Source organism: Periplaneta americana, chromosome 16, assembly GCF_040183065.1.
Source record: "Periplaneta americana isolate PAMFEO1 chromosome 16, P.americana_PAMFEO1_priV1, whole genome shotgun sequence".
NCBI lineage: Eukaryota > Metazoa > Arthropoda > Insecta > Blattodea > Blattidae > Periplaneta > Periplaneta americana.
The window spans coordinates 172,034,007-172,056,019 of record NC_091132.1 but is presented as its reverse complement, the minus strand read 5'-3'; the positions used below and the strand labels follow the sequence as shown (position 1 = coordinate 172,056,019).

At 35.0% G+C, this 22,013-nt stretch overlaps 1 protein-coding gene across 1 annotated transcript; it reads right to left on the bottom strand.

Annotated features, from left to right (window-relative positions):
• Positions 1–4,212: 4,212 nt before the first annotated feature.
• LOC138691435 (uncharacterized) lies at positions 4,213–22,011 on the bottom strand. Its single transcript, XM_069813362.1, has 6 exons — positions 21,936–22,011; positions 19,943–20,040; positions 17,036–17,173; positions 11,779–11,867; positions 7,620–7,905; positions 4,213–4,224 (listed from the first exon to the last, which is right to left on the bottom strand). The coding sequence occupies exons 2-6, from the start codon at positions 20,033–20,035 to the stop codon at positions 4,213–4,215; spliced, it is 618 nt and encodes a 205-aa protein (XP_069669463.1). The 5' UTR covers positions 20,036–20,040; positions 21,936–22,011.
• Between the last annotated feature and the right edge of the window lie 2 nt (positions 22,012–22,013).

The window sequence follows — 22,013 nt, the reverse complement described above, 5'->3', positions numbered from 1 at the left end:
AGACATATTTATTTATGGAACCATGTTTACTATTAAATAATGACTTCCCTACACACAAAAATAACGTATCTATAATAAACGTACATAATAGTTGTTCTGTATGGTTGTGAAACTTGGACTCTTAGTTTGAGAGAGGAGCAGAGGTTAAGGCTATTTGAGAATAAGGTACTTGGGAAAATATTTGGTGCTAAGAGGGATGAAGTTACAGGAGAATAGAGGAAGTTACACAACGCAGAACTGCACGCATTGTATTCTACATCTGTACATTTCACTTCAATCATACTGATTTAAACTATCACTGACTACATTGTTACTTCTTTCTTTAGACATCATCCTGATAGTGCTGTATTTTCAAAATTGTCTCATAATAATCTCTTTCTATTATCTAATATTATTTGAAATATATTAACATCCTATGTATTTTAGCTTAATTCTGCTACACAGTTTATTTCAGTGTTTAATTAATAGTTCATAGTATTTTGTTGTTTAATTCGTAAATAACTCTTGTATACATGTAACTATCATTTAAATCAAATTGTTGAATTCTTTGTAAGTTCATGCATATGTATGTATACTTTTTGCTGGTTGAGTGGAAGAGAAGGCCTTACGGACTTAACTCTGCCAGCTGAAATAAATTATTATTATTATTATTATTATTATTATTATTATTATTATTATTATTATTATTATTATTATTAAATCCAGACATTTGAGATTGACAGGGCATATAGCACGTATGGGTGAATCCAGGAATGCATATAGAGTGTTAGTTAGGAGGCTGGAGGGAAAAATACCATTGGGGAGATGGAGACGTAGATGGGGGGATAATATTAAAATGGATTTGAGTGAGATGGGTTATGACTGTAGAGACTGGATTAATCTTAATATTTGAGGAGAAAAATTCGCTCTGGCGCCGGGAATCGAACCCGGGTCCTTGGTTCTATGTACCAAGGACCCGGGTTCGATCCCCGACGCCGGAGCGAATTTTTGTCCTTAAATATTAATTGTAAATATTACAGATATTATTCTGTAGGACAAATTAATAAATCTATAATATTCTCATAGCTGCAGTGCATATATTTGTACAGATTACTGTGCACTTATCTGCGGAATCCCGGCCAAACAAGTCACTCAGCTGAGTGCGCTCCTAGTATAATGGCAGTTGACATTGGACATATACGTCAACATATATGCCTAACTTGGAGTCAGGCCACAAAGGGAAACATTGAAGGAGGAGGGTTCGGTCCGGTGCTGTGGATTGAATTCGGCGTAGCTCAGTGGTCAGAGCGCTCGGTACGTAGAACCAAGGACCCGGGTTCGATCCCCGGCGCCGGAGCGAATTTTTCTCCTCAAATATTAAATGTCAATATTACAGACATTATTCTGTAGGACAAATTAATAAATCCATAATATGAATTAATCTTGCTTAGGATAGGGACTGCTGCTCTCAAAAAATCTGAAAGTTAGAATTTATAAAACAGTTATATTACCGGTTGTTCTGTATGGTTGTGAACCTTGGACTCTCACTTTGAGAGAGGAACATAGGTTAAGGGTGTTTGAGAATAAGGTGCTTAGCAATATATTTGGGGCTAAGAGGGATGAAGTTACAGGAGAATGCAGAAATTTACACAACACAGAACTGCAAGCATTGTATTCTTCACCTCACATAATTAGGAACATTAAATCCAGACGATTGAGATGGGCAGGGCATGTAGCACGTATGGGCGAATCCAGAAATGCATATAGAGTGTTAGTTGGGAGGCCGGAGGGAAAAAGACATTTAGGGTGGCCGAGACGTAGATGGCAAGATAATATTAAAATGTATTTGAGGGAGGTGGGATATGATGATAGAGAATGGATTAATCTCGCTCAGGATAGGGACCAATGGCGGGCTTATGTGAGGGCGGCAATGAACACAGGTTCCTTAAAAGCTGTAAGTAAATAAATGCAGTAATTATTATACAAGAAGAGATTATTGGAGTTTATTATAGGCCTAGAGAAAAAAATAAACAGTGTCATTTAGTCTATTGAAGTAATATTTTGCGTGTTGGAATTCGTGAAAGTTAACAAGCAAACAATTTATTTAACGAGAAATGTTAATTGCATTAACCCTTGGTTGACTGATATGCTGACGTTTTTAAAACAAAGCAGTTTAAGATCAAAACATAAAGGAGAAGGAAATTAATGATACCATTACACCATAATTAATTACAATTTTTTACGGATTAGGAATGAAAATAACAATGCATTGATTTAATCATTTATTTACGTATCTATTTCTTCATTTATAGTATGACTATGGCGGATTATATGCAATCCAGTTGAAAATGCACCACCACCATATATATAAGAATCACAAATTAACAAAGAATAATATAACTCGTAAAAAAATGTGTAATTAACAAGCCTTGAGTTTAAAATGAAATGATATTAATTCTTTACGTACCATTTTATTAAATATTATTTTCTTATCTAATTATCTGCCACAACCATTGCGTACCCATAGAGCCTTGCATTGCCACAGAATAAAGTAGTGAACACAAAACTGAAAACTACGAGTATTAACATTTTTCTTGCATTTATCTAATTACCGGTACTTACAGTCTTGCACTCACTGTCTGTTCTGTATTTCTGTCTAATCTATTGCTTCGGTAAACATATCGCTTTCATAATAAGATTAAAATTATTTTGTTAGTTAAGGTGATACCTTGAGATTTTGCCCGTTATATACTCTTCATGGCTTTATAGTGTGTACTTAGTATCTATAATTCCACTTAACTCAAAGCTTTACCTTGTCCATTCACCCAATTTTAACTCTAAAGAGGAATTTACCCAATTCATTGTTTGTATATTAATAGTAAATTACAATACATTTTCAAATAGACTTCCATTGGATGCCACACAATAATCCAGTCTATTATACAACTTTCGTTTGACATTCACTACCATATCCCATATTGCTCGCTAAATTTCTCACATAGTCTACGCGCCCTATTGCCCACATACAACGATTTAACAATGTCATCTTTTTCATTCATGAAGTAGATTTTCGCACATTACTAAATAAACCGTAGAATAATAACTTTCCATTCAAATCTTTGTGCCGATCCATGGCCAGTTACAATTAGCAATAATAAAAAATTAGTTTAGTTTCAGTGAAAAATACTATGTATTGATTTTTTTCATTAAGTGATACTTCCCATCTGCAACTTACTTTATCCATGATCGTTTATTTATTGAAAGTTTTTTTCAGTTTTCTCTTTGCGCCAACACATCTCTGAAGACGATCTTGGACACTGACTTAAGCATGAATTTTCGCACAATTGTGGATCGGAATCATTGTCGCGTATACTGTAGTTTTTTTAGTTGGTTATTTAACGACGCTGTATCAAGTACTAGGTTATTTAGCGTCGATAAGATTGGTGATAGCTAGATGGTATTTAGCGAGATGAGGCCGAGGATTCGCCATAGATTACCTGGCATCCACATTACGGTTCGGGAAATCCTCGGAAAAATCCCAACCAGGTAATCAGCCCAAGCGGGGATCGAACCCGAGCCCGAGCGCAATTTCAGACCGGCAGGCAAGTACCTTAACCGACTGAGCCACACCGGTGGCTTGTCGCGTATATATTGTTTTTACACTATAACTCGTTTGTTACATTTTATCTAACAAACTTAATTGTCCGACATCGTCTTCAGAGATGTGTCGAAGCAGAGGGAAAACAATTTGAAAAAACTTTCTACCAATAAATAACCATGAATAAAGTAAGGTACAGATGGAAAAATGGGTAGTTACTTTTGGGCCATCGTGTATAAATTTTAGTATTGAAATAGAATCCTATAACCAGCTGCTGAGCTAAGCGCAAGAACACGAACTCATCCTCTTTACTTAAATTCTATTAACAACATTATATCAACTACTAGGCTACTTATAGTCTATGGACTTTGTAAAAAGCGATATAGAGCCTGGGATTCAAAATGGATCACCTGACACTGACTGTACAATTGGGGAAATCCTCGGAAAATCCCAAGTAATAAGAGCAAGCGGGAAACGAACCCACGCACAACAGCTCTGAATCATAATAGAAATACGTTGCCACCTGAGGCACGCTGGAACTCATTCTCATTACGTACAAAACAGTCTGTATGAAAATCATGACTGGGACAAAAAGCAGCAGAAAGGTACTATATATGAACATTTTTTCACCATAATCAATAGGTCCTCTGGGAACAAAAATTGGCATGCTTAATATACACTATCTCTCCATTAATAAATAATTTTAATGTTTTTGAAAACCTAATAATAATAATAATAATAATAATAATAATAATAATAATAATAATAATAATAATAATAATAATAATAATAATTTTTTTAAATTATGAAACCTTTTGAGAATTTTGTTCGGACAGACAACGTTTACATAATCCAAAACATACTTAGGTTATCTTACTGAAAACTTTCATGCATGTAAAATTATCTAATGTGAACAAAATTCAGTAAAATATTTAAGATAGAATGAATGGTTTTATTTTTTAAAATAATATAGATCAACATTTTTAAAAATAAATTAGCGTATATAAAAAAATAATGAAAATCTTTGTAAAACTAATGTTGTAGACATGTTTATTAAAATAATTTCGAGGAAAAATTGTTCCGGAGCCGGGTATCGAATCCGGGACCTTTGGTTAAACGTACCAACGCTCTCCCAACTGAGCTACCCGGGAACTCTACCCGACACAGATCCAATTTTTCCCTCTATATCCACAGACCTCGAAGTGGGCTGACAACCGTCAAGCAACCAACATTTGAGTGCACACTAACTCTGTGTGACTTTAAATTGTGGTTTTCTGTTACTTAGAGTGACGTGTATTATGCAAATTAAGCTTTCAGGAATAATTCATAACTAATAAAGTAACACAGAGTTAGTGTGCACTCAAATGTTGGTTGCTTGACGGTTGTCAGCCCACTTTGAGGTCTGTGGATATAGAGGGAAAAATTGGATCGGTGTCGGGTAGAGTTCCCGGGTAGCTCAGTTGGGAGAGCGTTGGTATGTTTAACCAAAGATCCCGGGTTCGATACCCGGCTCCGGAACAATTTTTCCTCGAAATTATTCATATTAACTTTACAGGGAGTTATTCCTGAAAGATTAATTTGCATGTTTATTAAAATAAATGAAAAAAAACGAATTGTATCAAAAGTCAAATACTTCAGTAAATAAGCAATACATTGTTACTGTTAATACTAAATCATTATTATTTCAGTATGTAACATTATGATTTTACCCCATTTGGTGGTATATGATATTAGTTGGCAATACTGAAGAGAGAGCCTGTTTTATAACAAAATACAGATTTCACTGCTCAATATTTTCTGTATCCAGTAGGTGATTTGTTTTCAGCCTAAATGGTTCATCTGACTAAAATAGGACAGTGAAAGACACTACAATTTGTAAAAAGTAGAGATGACTGGTTTTCGGACTCATGGATTCATTTATAGGGTTAAATTTCTGCACAACAGGATGCTTGCCAACTAAGAGTTGAGCCACACTGACAACTATATCACTGTAACTGGCATTCACCTTAAGCATTGCAAGACAAAGGGCAACCACAAACTTTCTATTTCCTTGTACACCTGCGAATTATTATGAAGAATTGCGAAATGTATCATGTACTGAAATCGCCTTACAGAGGGAATTCAATAACTAAGTTTGCACAGAAGAGATTGAGTCCATACACAACAAAATTGTTTTCTTAATTATGAATTAGCAACTTTCAAATTAAAACATTTGCCATGTACAGTTACAACATAGGTCTGAAATGTATTCTTCCATATAAATTGACAGTTGCTTGTTTAGTATGTCTAATGCATATGACCCAGGAATACACATTAATAGTCCAGACAAACAAAGACATCGTTATGTTATGTAATCAATATGCGCCCTCTTTTAACTGGAGTGCATTTTATCTGTGGCCGGGAGCAAAAAGGTCTTAAGTCAATTTCTTGTGAAAATGAGATTTTTATATATTCTGAAAGCGGAAACAATTCTCTACAATCTGGTAAAACGGCTAAAGTCAAATAAGAATCCTGACTGGATTTATAGAGCGTTACCAAATGTCCTAAATACTTTTTGAAATCGAGCACACACAGAATAAAGGACTTAAGAATATTTAATACTTTATTCCTTACAAACCATCACAAGTTTACTTTCCATGATTACCTATTAAAAAGGTCTAACTTGTATTTTAGCCATTTTATCACATACTGATGCCCTTTCCTTCTAAAACTTTAAGCATCAGGGTAAACAGTCCTATAATTGTTTAAGACCCATTTTGCATTCCTAATAATTTACATTTCTCTTTTATTTTGACACGAAAAAGGTCTTATGTTTAAATAATCCCTTCTACTCAGTTTGGCTTGTGGTCTTAAAACAGCTTAAGTGCGGCTATTTTTGGAAATAATCAAGAAAATTGCTAAATGACCAACATTACCTATTTAGAAGAAATATAAACAAATAATATCCAGGAAAAACCTCTTAATTAAAAAAAAACTCCATATTTGACACCAATTCCAATCTTTCTACTGTTCTTCTGAAAAGTATAAAAGTTTTACTTAAGACCTTTTTCCTCCCGGCCACAGATATAATATTACAATTCATATACAAAGAACCAACAAATATTGAAATTTCCAATGCCGTATTTCAAGAATACGGTTTTGCTTGTAAAATGGAGACAGAAGAATTCAATTTGTAATATTACAGGAAAATACAGCACAGCTTAGCTCGAGGAGTCGAAGGTTAAATTTTATGTAGACGCGAATGACGTTGAAGACTTCCCGATGTCGAGAAAAACTTTCCACAAGTACTACAACAGAATGGCCTCTCACCAGAATGAACGCGTGCATGTAATGCAAGATTTCCTGTAGACTTGAACAATTTTTCACACACGCCACATTTGTATGGCCTTTCACCAGTATGCCGCCGTGAATGCATTGTGAGATGTCCGGAAGCGCGGAAGGATTTCCCACACACATCACATTTGAATGGCCGCTCGCCAGTATGAAGGCGTGAATGAATTTTTAGATTTCCCGAAGTCTTGAATGATTTTCCACACGTTTCGCAGTTGTATGGCGTCTCTCCTGTGTGTAGACGTAAATGCCTTTTAAGATTGCCGGGCTCCGAGAAACACCTTTCACAGACACTGCACTTAAATGGTTTTTCGCCTGTGTGTTGGAGCATATGGCTTCTCAGATGGCAAGATTCTTTGAAACATTTTCCGCATACAGTGCATTTGAAAGTCCTCTCGCTTGAGTGTCTGCGTTTATGACTTATCAGACTTCCCTTCACGGAAAATGATTTGTCACACATATCACAATTGAAAGGCTTTTCCCCTGTATGTATGATTTTATGTCTTCTGAGATTTCCGGCCTCCAAAAACCCGAATCCACAGACATCACATTTAAATGGCCTTTCACCCGTGTGTGAGCGTGTGTGGTTTTTCAATTTTCCCTTTTCCGAGAATGACTTTCCACATAAATCGCATACAAAAGGCCTCTCTCCTGTGTGTACACGTGCGTGCCTTTTGAGATGGTTTGAACGCGAAAAAGCCACTCCACAAACATTGCATTTGAAGGATTTCTTCCTTTTCTGAGTCTGAACGAGGGCATTCGCTGAACCTTCGCCGTAACTGTCTCCTGAACCCGTCCGATTTTCGCCTGCAACTCTATCGCTGCGAGATTGTGTTTGCAACTGCTTTTCTCTTGTGATAAGATTCTTGTATGAAGAATAGGCAGAGGCTGGGTCATCAGGGTAAATGGAACTCTGCCGGTATTGGCCCATTTTCACAACCTCGGCATGTGCAACAGTATCTTCTGATGCAACGCTCCTCTGATGAGCAGTTGCATTGCTGTGAAAAAAAGACACTATTACTGCAAATAATAGCCAAATGGTAAAATAAGAGTAAATAATAATTTCGTACATGCTGCCTTTTTGGCATCACTTGTGAGGTTCAGATTTGTCTTCGAACAATTGATTAAACAACAACAACATAAATATATTCTGTGATTTGCACTGAAACACAGAAATCAATAACAGATTATCATTAGTAAAGAATTTGTGTTCCATAAAAAGTAAAATCGTGGCATAGTTCAAAAGTGGAAATACAGTGTACCTGATGTTCCGCGTATTTCATTTGTTTCGTTGATCATAAAATAATTTAGTATATCGATCGTCGAGTTCAAAGGTGCGACAACTAAAAAATTGCCATTTTTTTAGTTATTTATACTACTGAAAGCCCCTTTCGGAGCTCTTTCCGATTCAGTATTAAACCAGGTGGCCCGGGTTCGAATCCCGGTCTGGGCAAGTTACCTGGTTGAGATTTTTTCCGGGGTTTTCCCTCAACCCAATACGAGCAAATGCTGGGTAACTTTCGGTGCTGGACCCCGGACTCATTTCACCGGGATTATCACCTTCATTTCATTCAGGCGCTAAATAACCTAGATGTTGATATAGCGTCGTAAAATGACCCAATAAAAAAAATTCAGTATTGAGATAAGTCATATTTACAACCAATAAGAAAAAAACTGAATAAACTGCTTTAGAAATAATTATAACCATGGACTTTACTCATTCACTATTAGTACAATAATAGCCAAATCGTAAAATAAGAGTAAATAATCATTTTGTACATGGTGCGTTTTTGGTATCACTTGTGATGTTCTGATCTGTCTTCGAACAGTTGACTATAATCAACAATAACATATATATATATATATATATATATATATATATATATATATATATATATATATATATATATATATATATATATATATATTCTGCGATTTGCATTGAAACACAAAAATCAATAACAGATTATCGGAAGTAAAAAATTTTTGACGTCCATAAAAAAGTAAAACCGTGCCATAGTTCGAAAGTGGAAATACAGTGTACGTGATATTCTGCGTATTTCATTTGTTTCGTTGATCATAAAATAATTTAGGATATCGATCATCCAGTTCAAAAGTGCGACAACTCAAAAATTGCTATTTTTTTAGTACATTATGCAACGAGCCTATAATGGTAGTAATTAAGACGCGAGTATGTTTGTTTATGAAACGAGCGCAAGCGTGTTTCATAATTTTCATACGAGCGTCTTAATTACCATTATAGGCAAGTTTCATACGACTTTTTATGCTCGACCATATTTCTAACTTGAAATTATTCAAAAGTAGATCATGTTATGGTTATGTAGCGAACTGACCTGAATTGTGAGGTGTGCGCAGACGCGAAAGTATTGTTTTTTTCCGAGGCCGAATGTCATTGACCTTGATATAACGTAGAGAATAAGATTAGTCTTGATATAACCTGGAAATTGATTTGGAATTGGAAAACGAGATGACACATTGAATTTATTTGAATATAATTTACAATTAACGCTAATTATTATAGTAACAGAACATAACCTTCTGCGACAGTATTGGATTTCCAGGCTCCGTGACTTTTCGCTAATTGTCTTTCGATTGAATTCCGAGAATGATCGATACTTGCGGCTTTATAATGGTACAAAGGTAATTTGTCATTGGCTGAAAAACTGAACTTTAATGAATAGGTGTACTTTAATGAGGTGCATTAAAGGGCTACTACCAGGTGTATAATTACTACATTTGGGCATGGTCGAGCATAATAGTTATTTATACTACTGAAAGCCCCTTTCGGAGCTCTTTCCGATTCAGTATTGAGATGTCATATTTACAACCAAAAAGAAAAAAAAAATTAAATAAACTGCTTTAGAAGTAATTATAACTATGGACTTTACTAATTCATTATTAGTACATTTCGAAATGTATTAATAATGAACTGGAAGATTGTGATGTAGTCGTCCTGAATATTGACTCATTTCTAATTGTCGTGGTTATGAACCAGAACTCTGTTCCTTCCTAAGTGATTTATTTGAAACTTCCAACTGAAGATATCTCAAAACTTGTTTTTTTGAGTTGTCGCACTTTTGAACTAGACGATCGATATAGTTATTTAAAGTAAATAGCGAATTAATTTTCCTTTCGATCACAAAAGATACAGATAATGTTTCGCACGGCTCTCAGTCAATATCTGGTCTTTATTCCACGAAAGTACAAATTACAAGAAAGAAAAGTTACAAATCTACATATTTACAAATTTTTGTGTTTCACAAACACTTGTGTAAGAAGGAGAAAATAATAGTTTCCAGGCCGTGATATTAGAATTTAATTGTCGTTTATAATTTTACAAATGGTATGTTAGAAATTTATAAATTTTATAACTATTTCTTAACGTACTCTTGATATGGGTAAACAGCTGAATTGGAAGTTATATTATTTTAGATCCTAAAATTGGCTGAGGTGTATTTTGTAGAGAAAAATAAAACATGTGTTCTTATTCTGGTGGTGAAAAAATTGAGATCTGTCAACATAATTACCTCAGAAGTAATATTTCGAAAAAGAATTAACGATGGTCGCTGATGTTTACCATATGTTAGCACAACCTGTCCTGTAATCTGTGCTATTATTTATTGATATATTATGTGGCCACGTTTTATTCGTTGAGAGAATATTTATCATACAGAAGAGGGCACACAGAATATTGTTTTCTACAGTAATCTCACTAGACGTTGTGATTTATCTTATTTACATTATTATACCATCTCATCATTACAAATATTCTGCTAGATGGCAGTAGTGTGTTATGATGAGCTGTTCTCTTGTTACCCTTTGTGCCAACTATATGATTTTGATTGAACTCTATGGACGATTACTAGTCAAGAAGGCTGTGTTGATTCAGTTTAATTTTTATTAAAACAGTTTCATTCCACTTCAATTACAAATATAATATATTAAACATTCTCTGATATACGACTATCCATAAACTCATATAGCAGAACCTATAATATAATCCAAATAATATATAAAGATAAATGATGAAATAAACATGAATAATTTTAAAAGGTACAATTATTGAAAGTACAATGTTGGCAAACAAAGAAACAAATGCTAGGGAGGTGATAAAAAATGTAAAACAAGCAGCAATGATTGGTTGAAACACGCCGTTCCATACCGTTGTATTTATGAAAAGTAGTAGGAAGTATAAATGTGCATTAGTCAACTTGAATCCAAGAGATTCCTTGCGTGACATATTTAATATGATATATTTGCACCTTTACGAGGCTACTTGGTTGTATAAAAATAATTAACAGTTCTGATCCGAAACAGAATGTAGGTAATTATGATTATTTAAAAAAAAAGTATAATATATATTTATATAAACCTATTTCAAAAACCTAGGTGTCTTAAATCGCATATAACATGCTCCATCCATTATATTGTAAATACCATTTTTACGAGAATTCTAAAAATTAAACTTAATCAGTGCCTTTGAAACTTAATATAGCCTATATCAGTATAACATTTGTCTCTGTAGTTTTGAAAATCCTCATTGTTACGGATTTCTTATTCTGATATTCAATTTCTTGTAAGCCCATGTCGAGTCTATGTGTAATGTGTACGATTTCCACATTATAAAGTTTTCGCACGCTACTGGTCCACTAAACAGTTAACGCTATGTTGACGTCACTGACGAAAGAGCCAATCAGAGCAATTCAGCTCACGTTAATTCAATAGCGGACGTGCTGTCTCCAGACAGATAACATACACGAGAATAAAGTTTATCGTGGGGCTAGTTTCATGTTAAAATGTACGGTACGTCATCATTTAACAGAAGAGGTGAAAATGCGTACACTACTCACCTGTCAGGCAAGGCTTCTTCCTCCTCCTCGTCCTCTACTGTTGCTTCCACTTTCGGCTCCTTCAGAGGGTCTAATTCACCAGAATCGTCCTGTAAGAAGAAAGTAAATATTGCAGACAAATGGAGCAACATCATCTAAACTAGAAGTCGGAAACTTTTCTGATGGCAGAGACCTCAATTTCAATTCTTGCAAGCAGAATTTTTAAGTAAAACTAATTAATATATTTTTGGTACAGTTCATTGAATTCATCAGTCACAATGGAGTGAACAAAACCTAGAGGTCGATTTCTAAAACGAAGTCAAGATGCAGCATGAGAAGAAACCGCGGTTCGTGGTTTTAATATATGGCAACACAGCAAAGGATCGATCTTTATTTCTAATGAAGAGTCGGTATTACAAGGAAATGAGCATCGGACTAACATATTAATTGAATTGCAGTACAGTCTTTTGTTTCGAGGTAAGTTAATGTTATATTTACTAACTTTCGGAATATATATCCGGTTAAAATACTAGCATTACTTAGTATTTAATAGGAAACGGATTTTCAGATGCCAAACTGAAAATAAATATTAACCAAATAGCACAAGTCGAGCGTTTATGTTGTTTATCCTTCGTCCATAACTACTAATAACGATTAAGTACCTGAAAACCTCCTCCCAAGTAAATATTAATTGGATTAAAATATAAATTAAAACTAAATATATTATGGTTCTGTTTTCAGATATATCACTACACGGAAAGCCCCAGTAATATAAAACGTAAATAATAATAATAATAATAATAATAATAATAATAATAATAATAATAATAATAATAATAATAATAAACAAAATCGTATGTCTGATATTCTTGTTGGCCAAAATCAATTTCAAGTACCTATTAAATAAAATATACAAAACTAATGTTATTTCTAATAAATTTTATTCAGCTTCCTCCAAGTGAAGGTGCCTAGAAGACAAAGCTTACCATAAAATTGTTGTTATAATGGAAAAAAAAATAAAACAATGGAGAAGAAAAAGAATAAGAAATAGCACAATTAGAAATAATTGGAAAAGACTAAACAAAACATCATTAATTCCAGAAGAAACATAAAATTTCATAGTATCTATTAGCTATTGGATGATCATAGTCGTCTATTTAGTACTGGTTGCAAGACCCAACTTAAGTGAGCAGATCGCCATAGCAAAGAGATGAATCTATTTACGTGTAGAGATGGTTTCTTAGGATTTTTATAGACCCCTTCACTGCAAACAGAGATACTTCAGTGACAAGAGTTTGTCCTGACCAAACTGCTTGCAAAAATGCGCGAATCTTTTTGTGATGGTCCCTCTAGCCCCAATCAGTAATCCAATAACTTCGATCGACGCTAGATGATATTTTTCCTTATAATATGGTAAGTTATAGTGGGGTCGTATATGTCGCATTTTTTCTGATGTACCTCGGCAGGTTGATTTTCGTACGTTTCCATCGTTACAAAAATTAAATTGTGTCACCTTATGGACATAAATGTACATACCTCAAAGCAACGGAAGTTGTAATAAAAGTAGCAACCTGCTATCTCTTTCATTTCGTTGTAGGTTATTTAGTATTCTTGCTAAATTTTTCGTTCATTCCTATGAAAATCGAAATCTTCGCCTGAAATTATCGTCGTTACATAATTCTAAAGGCGTATTCCTGTTCCTTAAGACTATAATCGTAGGATTTAATGCTCGTAGGACACACATTTGTCTTTGACTACTAGGTTTATAATTTTATAAACAGCTTTCCCAATAGCGGGACTGCCTCATTGGACAAAGCATAATAAACATATTGAGTGAAAACAAAAAAAAAGACCATAAAAGAGAAATGAGGGAAACGAACAAAAGGGAAAAGTAAGTAGAGGAAAGATAATAGCATGCATATGACAGGCCTAAACATAGTAAACAAACAGATTAGACATTCGAGCAAAAGTATCCCTTTTTAGGAAACAAAGTACAGATGGTATTTTAAAATGGCAAGTGATCCTCTGATAGCAGTAAGGGAAACATCACGAATGAAGTCGTTGTTCAGCTGGAACTTCTTGCAGAAACTGGCAAAGAGGCGAGGTATTGTGCCCCTAGCGCCAACCATTAGCCCAACTACTTCAATGGAGGTGAGGTGATATTTCTCCAAATAGAATGGAACTGTGGGCTCATAAATTCTGCATTTTTCTGCGTGGACGTCAGCGGGCTGTTGTTCCTGTGCCTCGAACCTGACTGTCGGGTCGATAATGTAGGCGGATGTAGAGCCTGGTGGACTGGCAAGCATGTCAATTCGCCGACAGGATCCCTCTTGAGAGATGCCATGGACTTCTTCGTGCACAGTGAGACCTTTCTTCCTCAAGGCTTCGGCAATCCTGGACCTGATTCTGTGATGTCTAGAGTTCCGCACTGTCTCGCTGAAAGGACAGGCACCCAAAACGTGGCCAAGAGTTTCAATCTCACTGACGTAACGACGACAGTGGCTTCCGTCTCGGGACCTTCCTGGTATAGCATGCAGCGGACAAACATTAGCTGTCATTTTAAGAGCTTGTCTCCATTCACTGCTAGTGAGGCGATCAGGTTGTCAGACCCATTTATTGGCGGGAGTGAACTCCTTATAGAGGATGACGCATTTCCCTTTCTGATTTGAAGAGCACCAAGATTGAAATGCTCGCTCCCTGAGCTCTTGTCTCAATTTTGTCACTTGAAGTGAATCAGAAGAGGTGTTTTGAAGTCCAAGTTTATTTAAACAAACCCCAATTTCATTAGACAAGTTGCGACAGGAGTTTACATGGATATTTTGGGATCGTTGTAAGCTCTGACATGCATTGATATGCTGCAAAAAAAGCTTCCCAGCTAGATTTAAATAGTCCCAATCCCATGTATTTTCTGTCAGCATAAAGCATGTTGTCTGGTGTGTCGGTGGGAAGCTGGAGTATTTCCTTCAATGTGGTTTTAATGAGAACATCGGCATCAGAAAGAAATTTGGCTGGTATTTTATTCAGTGGTGTTGTCTGAAACTGATAAATCAAAGTAGGGCAGATGTAGCTGCATAATACAGAATATTTCTGATGATGTTGTAATAGAGGAGTTGATGCAAGGATATCTAGTTTGTTCTTTAACTTTTCCATACACTTGACTGCATCAAATACAGTAGAAGTGTGGTAGCTTACACCGAGATATTTTATATTTTCTTCTGGGACAATTGACGGAATTATTTGGCCAGAAATTAAGTCAAGTGATTTGTATTTAATAAATCCTTTGGTTACAAAAATGCATTTGCATTTATCTATGTTTATGTTGAGACCAATTTCGTTAAATCTAGTTATGGCAAGTTCAACCAGTACTCGTGCTGAGTCTTCATTTCTAGCAACAATCACGGTGTCATCTGCAAAACCTAATGATGTTATCTTTGGTAGTCCTGGAGAAACTGAAAATCCATGCTCTTCTTGCAAGTCATGAGTAGAGAGTTCTTCAAGAATATGGCCAGTTGATATGTTATAAAGGGAGGGAGAGAGCGGTGAACCCTGCATAACTCCTCTCTTGATAGTGATTTGTTTGGTTTTGTACGTTCTCGTTTCTGTTTGAGTTTTATTATCTCTCTGCAGCTCTAGTATTAGGTTTGATAATTTGGAAGGCAATCCAAGTCCTAGCAAAGTGTTCTGGAGGTGTTTGTAACCCACATTGTCAAAAGCTTTACTTATGTCGAGAAATACTAATGAGATTTTGCAGCAACTAAAACCAACTCGAGAATTGATGTATTTATCAGGATACCAGGGGAATTAATAAACCCTCTTTGACTTTCGCAGAAGTTAATTAAAGCTCTCAGGCGGAAATCAAGAATTCGCTCTATTACCCGTCTGACCACAGAACAAATCTTTATGGGTCTCCAGTTTTCAAGATTCATTTCATCCCCACCTTTATAAATTAATACTGTCCTGGCTTGTTTGAGGCAAACTGGTACTAAATATTTTGTCAGCATAGTGGTCGCTATCATAGCTGTTACCTCATAGCATGTTTCGTCTTTCAAAGCCCGCACAAGTACATGGTCAGGACCTGGGGCTGTGTCTACAGCTATCTTGCTGACAGCGAATGCTACTTCTTGTTTCGTGATAACAAGATTTTCCGTGCTATCTAGAACAACTTGCTGTGATTCAGTTATAACGGGAGAATATTCTGGACATTCACAAAGATTTTCAGTTGAAAGTCGTGAAGGAAAATGATGATGGATCTTGTTAATATCCACTTTACAGGATGTGCATTGATCGTTAAGTGCTGACCTAACTGCCTTTCTCCTCTGATTGTAATAAAGAAACTGAGTTTTCTGGTATTCATACTTTTCACGTCTCTTTTCTCTAGCCCTCTTGGTTGCTCGTTCAGGATTGCTGGATGTCTAGGACCGGGAAGTAAATGGATGGCTCTAGAAAGAAAATTAAGGAAATCCTGAACTTTAGTACAGAAATCTTCGTCAGTGTTGATCTTCGCGAATTCCAGTTTCCATTTTAACATTTCTTTTTTATATGCAGTAAGACCATCCAGCTGATCTACTATCTCCATCTTGTACACATGAAGGTACAATAATGAGGGGCGTTTTCACAAAACTCGTTATCTACATTTTTTTTTCGATTTTGAGGTTTTAGCGTATCCTTATGTTTTTGGGTCAGGAGAATCCAATGGTGCTATCAGAATTAAGCTAAAGTTGGTAAGTATATCAGTAAATTGATCTTGAAATAAAAGAGATTTTTCAAAACTCGGTATCTAGAGTTCTGTATTTTAGAAAAGAGTTGTCTTGACAAAAAGAAGATTTTGTAGATAACGAGTTTTGTGAAAACGCCCCTCAATTATAAACGTACCCCAGCTGTGCTGTCTGCTTTAGAACCTGGTTGCGACCCATGGCTCAAAAAATGAACGATATCCTATTTTATAACTTTAAAGGCAGCTTAACCCATTATATCCCACTGTTTGATATATCATTTTGTGTTAACTGCATTTTGTTTCGTTTTACAGATAACTATTTAATATAAACCTACATAATATAATAAGCAACGCCAATTTTTCTCCTTAAAGTGGGTATTTTAATCTGAAAACCATGCAGTAAAATAGGAAAAGTACAAAATTATTTTCCAGCCTGTTTTTCTGCTGCTTTCCTAACCAATTGTGGCTTGTTTTTCACTCTTGACTATCAGATAACTCAAAAGGACATAATACAAAAAAGAAATTGGAAGTAGAAGAGGCAGTGCCCCCACGAGCTCAACTCACCTCCACTTTACAGTTCGTGGCGGGAAAGGTAACAGCAGCTGAACTTTCTTCAAGTTGTACATCAGGTGTGAGGTCATAGCTGTGGTCCACGTACTCCGTCTTTATCTGATCCACCTGCAGATACACGAAATTTCCTTCCTGGGGAAAAACAGAGAGGCACAAGGCATGAGAAACCCCAGAAATTCAGACCCCGATATTTTTCTCACTATTGATAAACAAAAATATTATGACAGTGAGTGCCAAGAATTTCTGCAGTTTCCCGCCAGTTTGGAAGAAGTTTCAGCAGTCTGGCACCAGATGGCTTCATGCTATTGTGAATGCTCATATTTAAATACATTTACTTTAACATTATTTCCGTTTTCGTTCTCGTTGCCGTTTCCGTTCCCGGGTTATTGTGAACCAGCATTTATTCTTGGAACTACTTGGTTCTTCAACCAAACGATAGAGCGTATTTTTTTGTCCTCTATACATAAACAACACAAGTTCCTATAAGCACTCCAAGTAAAGAAATTTTTCAAGAATTCAATATTTTACCACTCCCCTGCATCTACATCCTAGAATCTGTTTGCTTTATACATAAGAATCTTAACTATTTTAAAAGGAACTCTGAAACTCACAACCATAACACAAGAACTGCCAACAACTTGCATATAAATTGTCATACTATTACCAAAAGTCTCAACAGTACTGTTCATACAGGTATCTCATTATATAACAAGATACCTGGGATATTAAACATTTAAATTATGAAGGTTTCAAAACCAGGGTAAAAACTATTCTGCTCCAGTCCATGCCGTTCAAAATCACTGATTTCTTGCATTAAAGCTATAAAGCAAAATACCTACCTTCATTACTGTTGCACATAATATTTTCTCCAAACAATATTGATAATAATGTAGGACTATCTTGTTTTTACCTAATCTCTGTTAATTTATTTATTTAATGTCTTGTAAACGGAAAATGTATTATATATCTTGTTATTTATTGTGTCTTTTGGGAGTTTTACTATTCTTTGAAAACTTAAGAGTGTTAAAATTAATACTAGAAATCAATTAAATTCATACTAGAAATGTTATTTTGTGTGTGTGTGTGTGTGTGCGTGTGCGTGCGTGTGTTTTTTTTTTCTGTTTGTATCTAATGACGAACCTATAATCTGTAATAGATTGTACAGGAAATGAATAACTACAATACAATACAATACAACTCAACAATGAAAAAAATTGGAGTTGCCTGGTTTTTTCCCCCAAACCATTCAATTATTTATTCGTAAAATTAGCTTCTTGTTCTTTCTACTACAGTAGGTAATGAGATTTAATTAATTAATTGTATAAACATAATAATTAACATTTGATGCAATAACAATTTCCTTTTTGTGTTATATTTGAAGGAAAGTGAATATGTTCTCTGATAATGGAAAAAAATAAAAATACAGATACAGAATAGATAGTCTGCCATTAAACGAATTGTTTAAACATAGTAAATAATTCTAAGTGCAATACAAACTTTCAATTTGCTTCGGCCTATACTGTATATAAATAGTACATTATGCAACGAACCTATAATGGTAGTAATTAAGACGCGAGTAAGTTTATGAAACAAGCGCAAGCGAGTTTCATAATATTCATACGAGCGTCTTAATTACCATTATAGTCAATTTTCATACGACTTTTTATGCTCGACCATATTTCTAATTTGAAATTATTCATAAGTATTCATGTTATTCTTATCTGACTGAGGAGCGGAACTGACCTTGTGCAATATCTCGTAAATTGTGAGATGTGCGCAGACGCGAAAGTATTGATTTTTTTCCGAAAAACAAATGTCGACATTGACCTTGATATAATCTAGAGTAAAATAAACATTAATCTTGATATAACCTTGAAATTGAATTAGGCATTGAAAAACGAGATGACAAATTGAATTTATTTGAATATTATTTACAATTAACGCTAATTATTATAGTAACAGAACTGATTTATTGTGCAATTGGTGAAATGAATTAGTGGGAATGTGCTTTGTGAAAGGCTGGAAGATGACGGTGAATTGATGTTAATTTGTGTGTTGTTTTTTTCGACTGAGTTTAATATTATATTTGAGATTTCAATTTTATTTTGATCGATTCTTCAACATAACCTTCTGCGACAGTTTTGGATTTCCAGCCTCTGTGGCATACCCGAGAATAATCGATACTTGCGCTTTCATATTGCTACAATGATATTTTCTGATTGGTGGAACACCTGAACTTTAATGAATAGGTGTACTTTAATGAGGTCCATTAAAGGGCTGCTACCAGGTGTATAATTACTACATTTCGGCATGGTCGAGCATAAAATACATTAAGCTATAAAATATCCTAAATATTAAGAACAAACATTTTTGGGGTCAAAAATATCCCACGTAAGTAGTATGAAATTCTTGAGCAGCTAAGTTGTAAGGATTAAAAACGACAAAATTTCCGTAAACTGGACAGTAGACCTAATTATCTTCCCGTCCACTAAAAGGTACATAGGCTATTCTAGGCAGACTTCCACATTTCATTCCAGAAGTAAAGCATTTATATCAAAGACATTAAAGGAGCTGTCTTCTATTGATTCACTTGTTAACTGAAGAGACAAGTTGCATGCAGGAAAACTAGCAGTTGGACTTGTAGAAGAAACGGGAATTATACGAATAGTTTATTAGCTTATATTTATCCGCCTGAATTAATAGGTTCCCGAAACAGACAAGGTAAACAAAAATACAATATTGCAATATACACTCTTAGCTCTTATATTCCCCGAACCAGGTCCAGCCACTAGGTGCGCTGTAGTTGTCCTGCGATATATCGAAGAGATGGCTGTCTTCTCCTTTAATGTCTTTGCTTATACCATTCACGTGAACAAAATAGAAAAAGTCCTTTCACTTTACCTCTGTCAAAGGCTTCTTTTCTTCTTCATCTCTGTTATCATGAGGTTGTAAGTCCAACGGATCTACTTCGGGTTCTATCTTGATCAAATCCATCTCAACTAAAAGAAGTTATTAAAAACTGGACATTAATTTGTGAAATGTGATTCGCTGAACACATCAGCAGTTCTTACGATATATTTTATCTGAATTTCTTCGAGAATAATTATTATAAGATATCACCACAGTCTAGTATATACATTCACGAAGCTCAATACATAGTAAATATGCATCCATAGATAGTTGCTAACCACTAGGATCGCTAATATCGCCTCATTACAGACAATGCGAAATAGTATACCGGCACAGTCTATTGTTCCTAGCACCCTCACAACTCAAGCTTCGTGACTGTATGGGCTATTCCATATGAAATCGTTCAGTAAAAAGCCTCGCATTTGTTTTATACTCTAATTTTTTCCCTACTTATACAAGGTGCTGAGGGGAGTGCATTTTCAAAAATATACTCTCGAAAGTCAAACGATTTTCGTATTATTGAGCTACAAATTTAGCGTATTTTATAAAAACAAGCCTCTTTCAGCGCTCAGAACTCTGGAACCATTTACTGCAGAACATTGAACGAGAGCTTATTTTGAAGCTGAAATTTGGTAGGTTCTGTTAAGAAGTAATCCTTATTTTTATTGTACACAGATAGACAGATAATCTGATTTTACTTCCTTTTAGGCCTTTTGGCCATTTGTAAAAATGTAAAAAAATATTGAGAAAAAACCCTGCATTATTAAGAGGGATTCGGCATTGTTTGCTTAGTGGTATGGCAGTAAGTTTCGAGGGTATTAAGTAGATTATTTTCACACGCCTAGACTTGAACGGCGCAATACCGCACGCACTGACCGAGAGCTGAAGATAAGAGAGCGTTGGGCGTCATTTTACTCCTGTGTTTATGAAAACCTGTGATAAAGTTAGCACAGCCATGACTGCTAGACAACACATCACGTGTTTGTCTCCTGGCCTTGCTTGTCTCGGTTAAGCTCCCGTCTCACAGTCAGCTGGTTAGTTCACGCACATACTATTTATTTTCTCTATTTGATATTTTCAATCCTTTCTTATCAACATACCATCAGTAAAAAATATGTGTTTATTTGTACTTTCAATGCTGAATCTAACTGTATATTTTAAAAATATTTTTTCCTAGCCAAAGGCGTCTTAATGAGGACAAATCTAAATTTGTCCATTTCCATAAAAAGTAAGAAAATCTGTTTATAACTTATGTGAATATAAACTTTAATTTATCAGTATCAAAATAAACCATGTTTTTGATCATTGGGTGAAAGGGTTTCGGAGCTACATCAATTTAAAGTGGCTAATTTTATGAAAATACGATAAATTTAAATACTTTTAATTTAAACACTATGAAGTTCTGATACCTCAAACTTTGCACAAAGCATTGTATCACAGTTCTCTATGTACAAAAAAAGTTTCACTGTATTTAGAAATTTACTGTAAGGTCAATTTTCTCCATATTTCGGTCGATTTGAGATGGAATAGATCGTATATACTAGACTGTGATATTATACAAAAGTATGAAATATATTTCTACGTGAGGAAATTGTTTGAATTTGAGGCCAATCTTCGATATATCCCCACACCACACACAATTGACGTCTGATTTGAGTTTCGTTATGCGTTAATGAGGGGATAGCTAAGTAATATGAGGCTGATATAAATATGTGACAAGGTTAGTTAGTGGGGTAGTCGAATGAATATTTAAGTGATGTGAGGCCGAGAAATATGAAAAGGTTTCAATGTTTAATTACACTTTCTGTCCTATATGCAGCGTGGGGACATCGAAGTTTCGCCGAATTTAATGCATTTCCTTTATTCGCACATGCAAAAACGGTTAATTACACAATATTAAACGAAGAGATAGATATAAATGTCCATGCAAGATGTCCAATTAATATTATTTTTGTACAATAAGTGGTGGAGAATTCAATCTTACTTGCGAGCAAACTCGTGAGCTGAATAATCGGTCGGTCACGGCACCCTTGATCAGAATACTCCAGAAATTTGTAGGATT

What these genes read in the sequence shown, in the direction of transcription:
- LOC138691435 (XM_069813362.1), bottom strand. Translation starts at nt 20,035, where the DNA reads ATGGATTTGATCAAGATAGAACCCGAAGTAGATCCGTTGGACTTACAA. An exon ending in CCACGAACTGTAAAGTGGAG is followed by an intron (nt 11,868 to 17,035) that starts GTGAGTTGAGCT and finishes TTCTTCTTACAG; the next exon opens with GACGATTCTGGTGAATTAGA. An exon ending in GAAGAAGCCTTGCCTGACAG is followed by an intron (nt 7,906 to 11,778) that starts GTGAGTAGTGTA and finishes TTTTTTTCACAG; the next exon opens with CAATGCAACTGCTCATCAGA.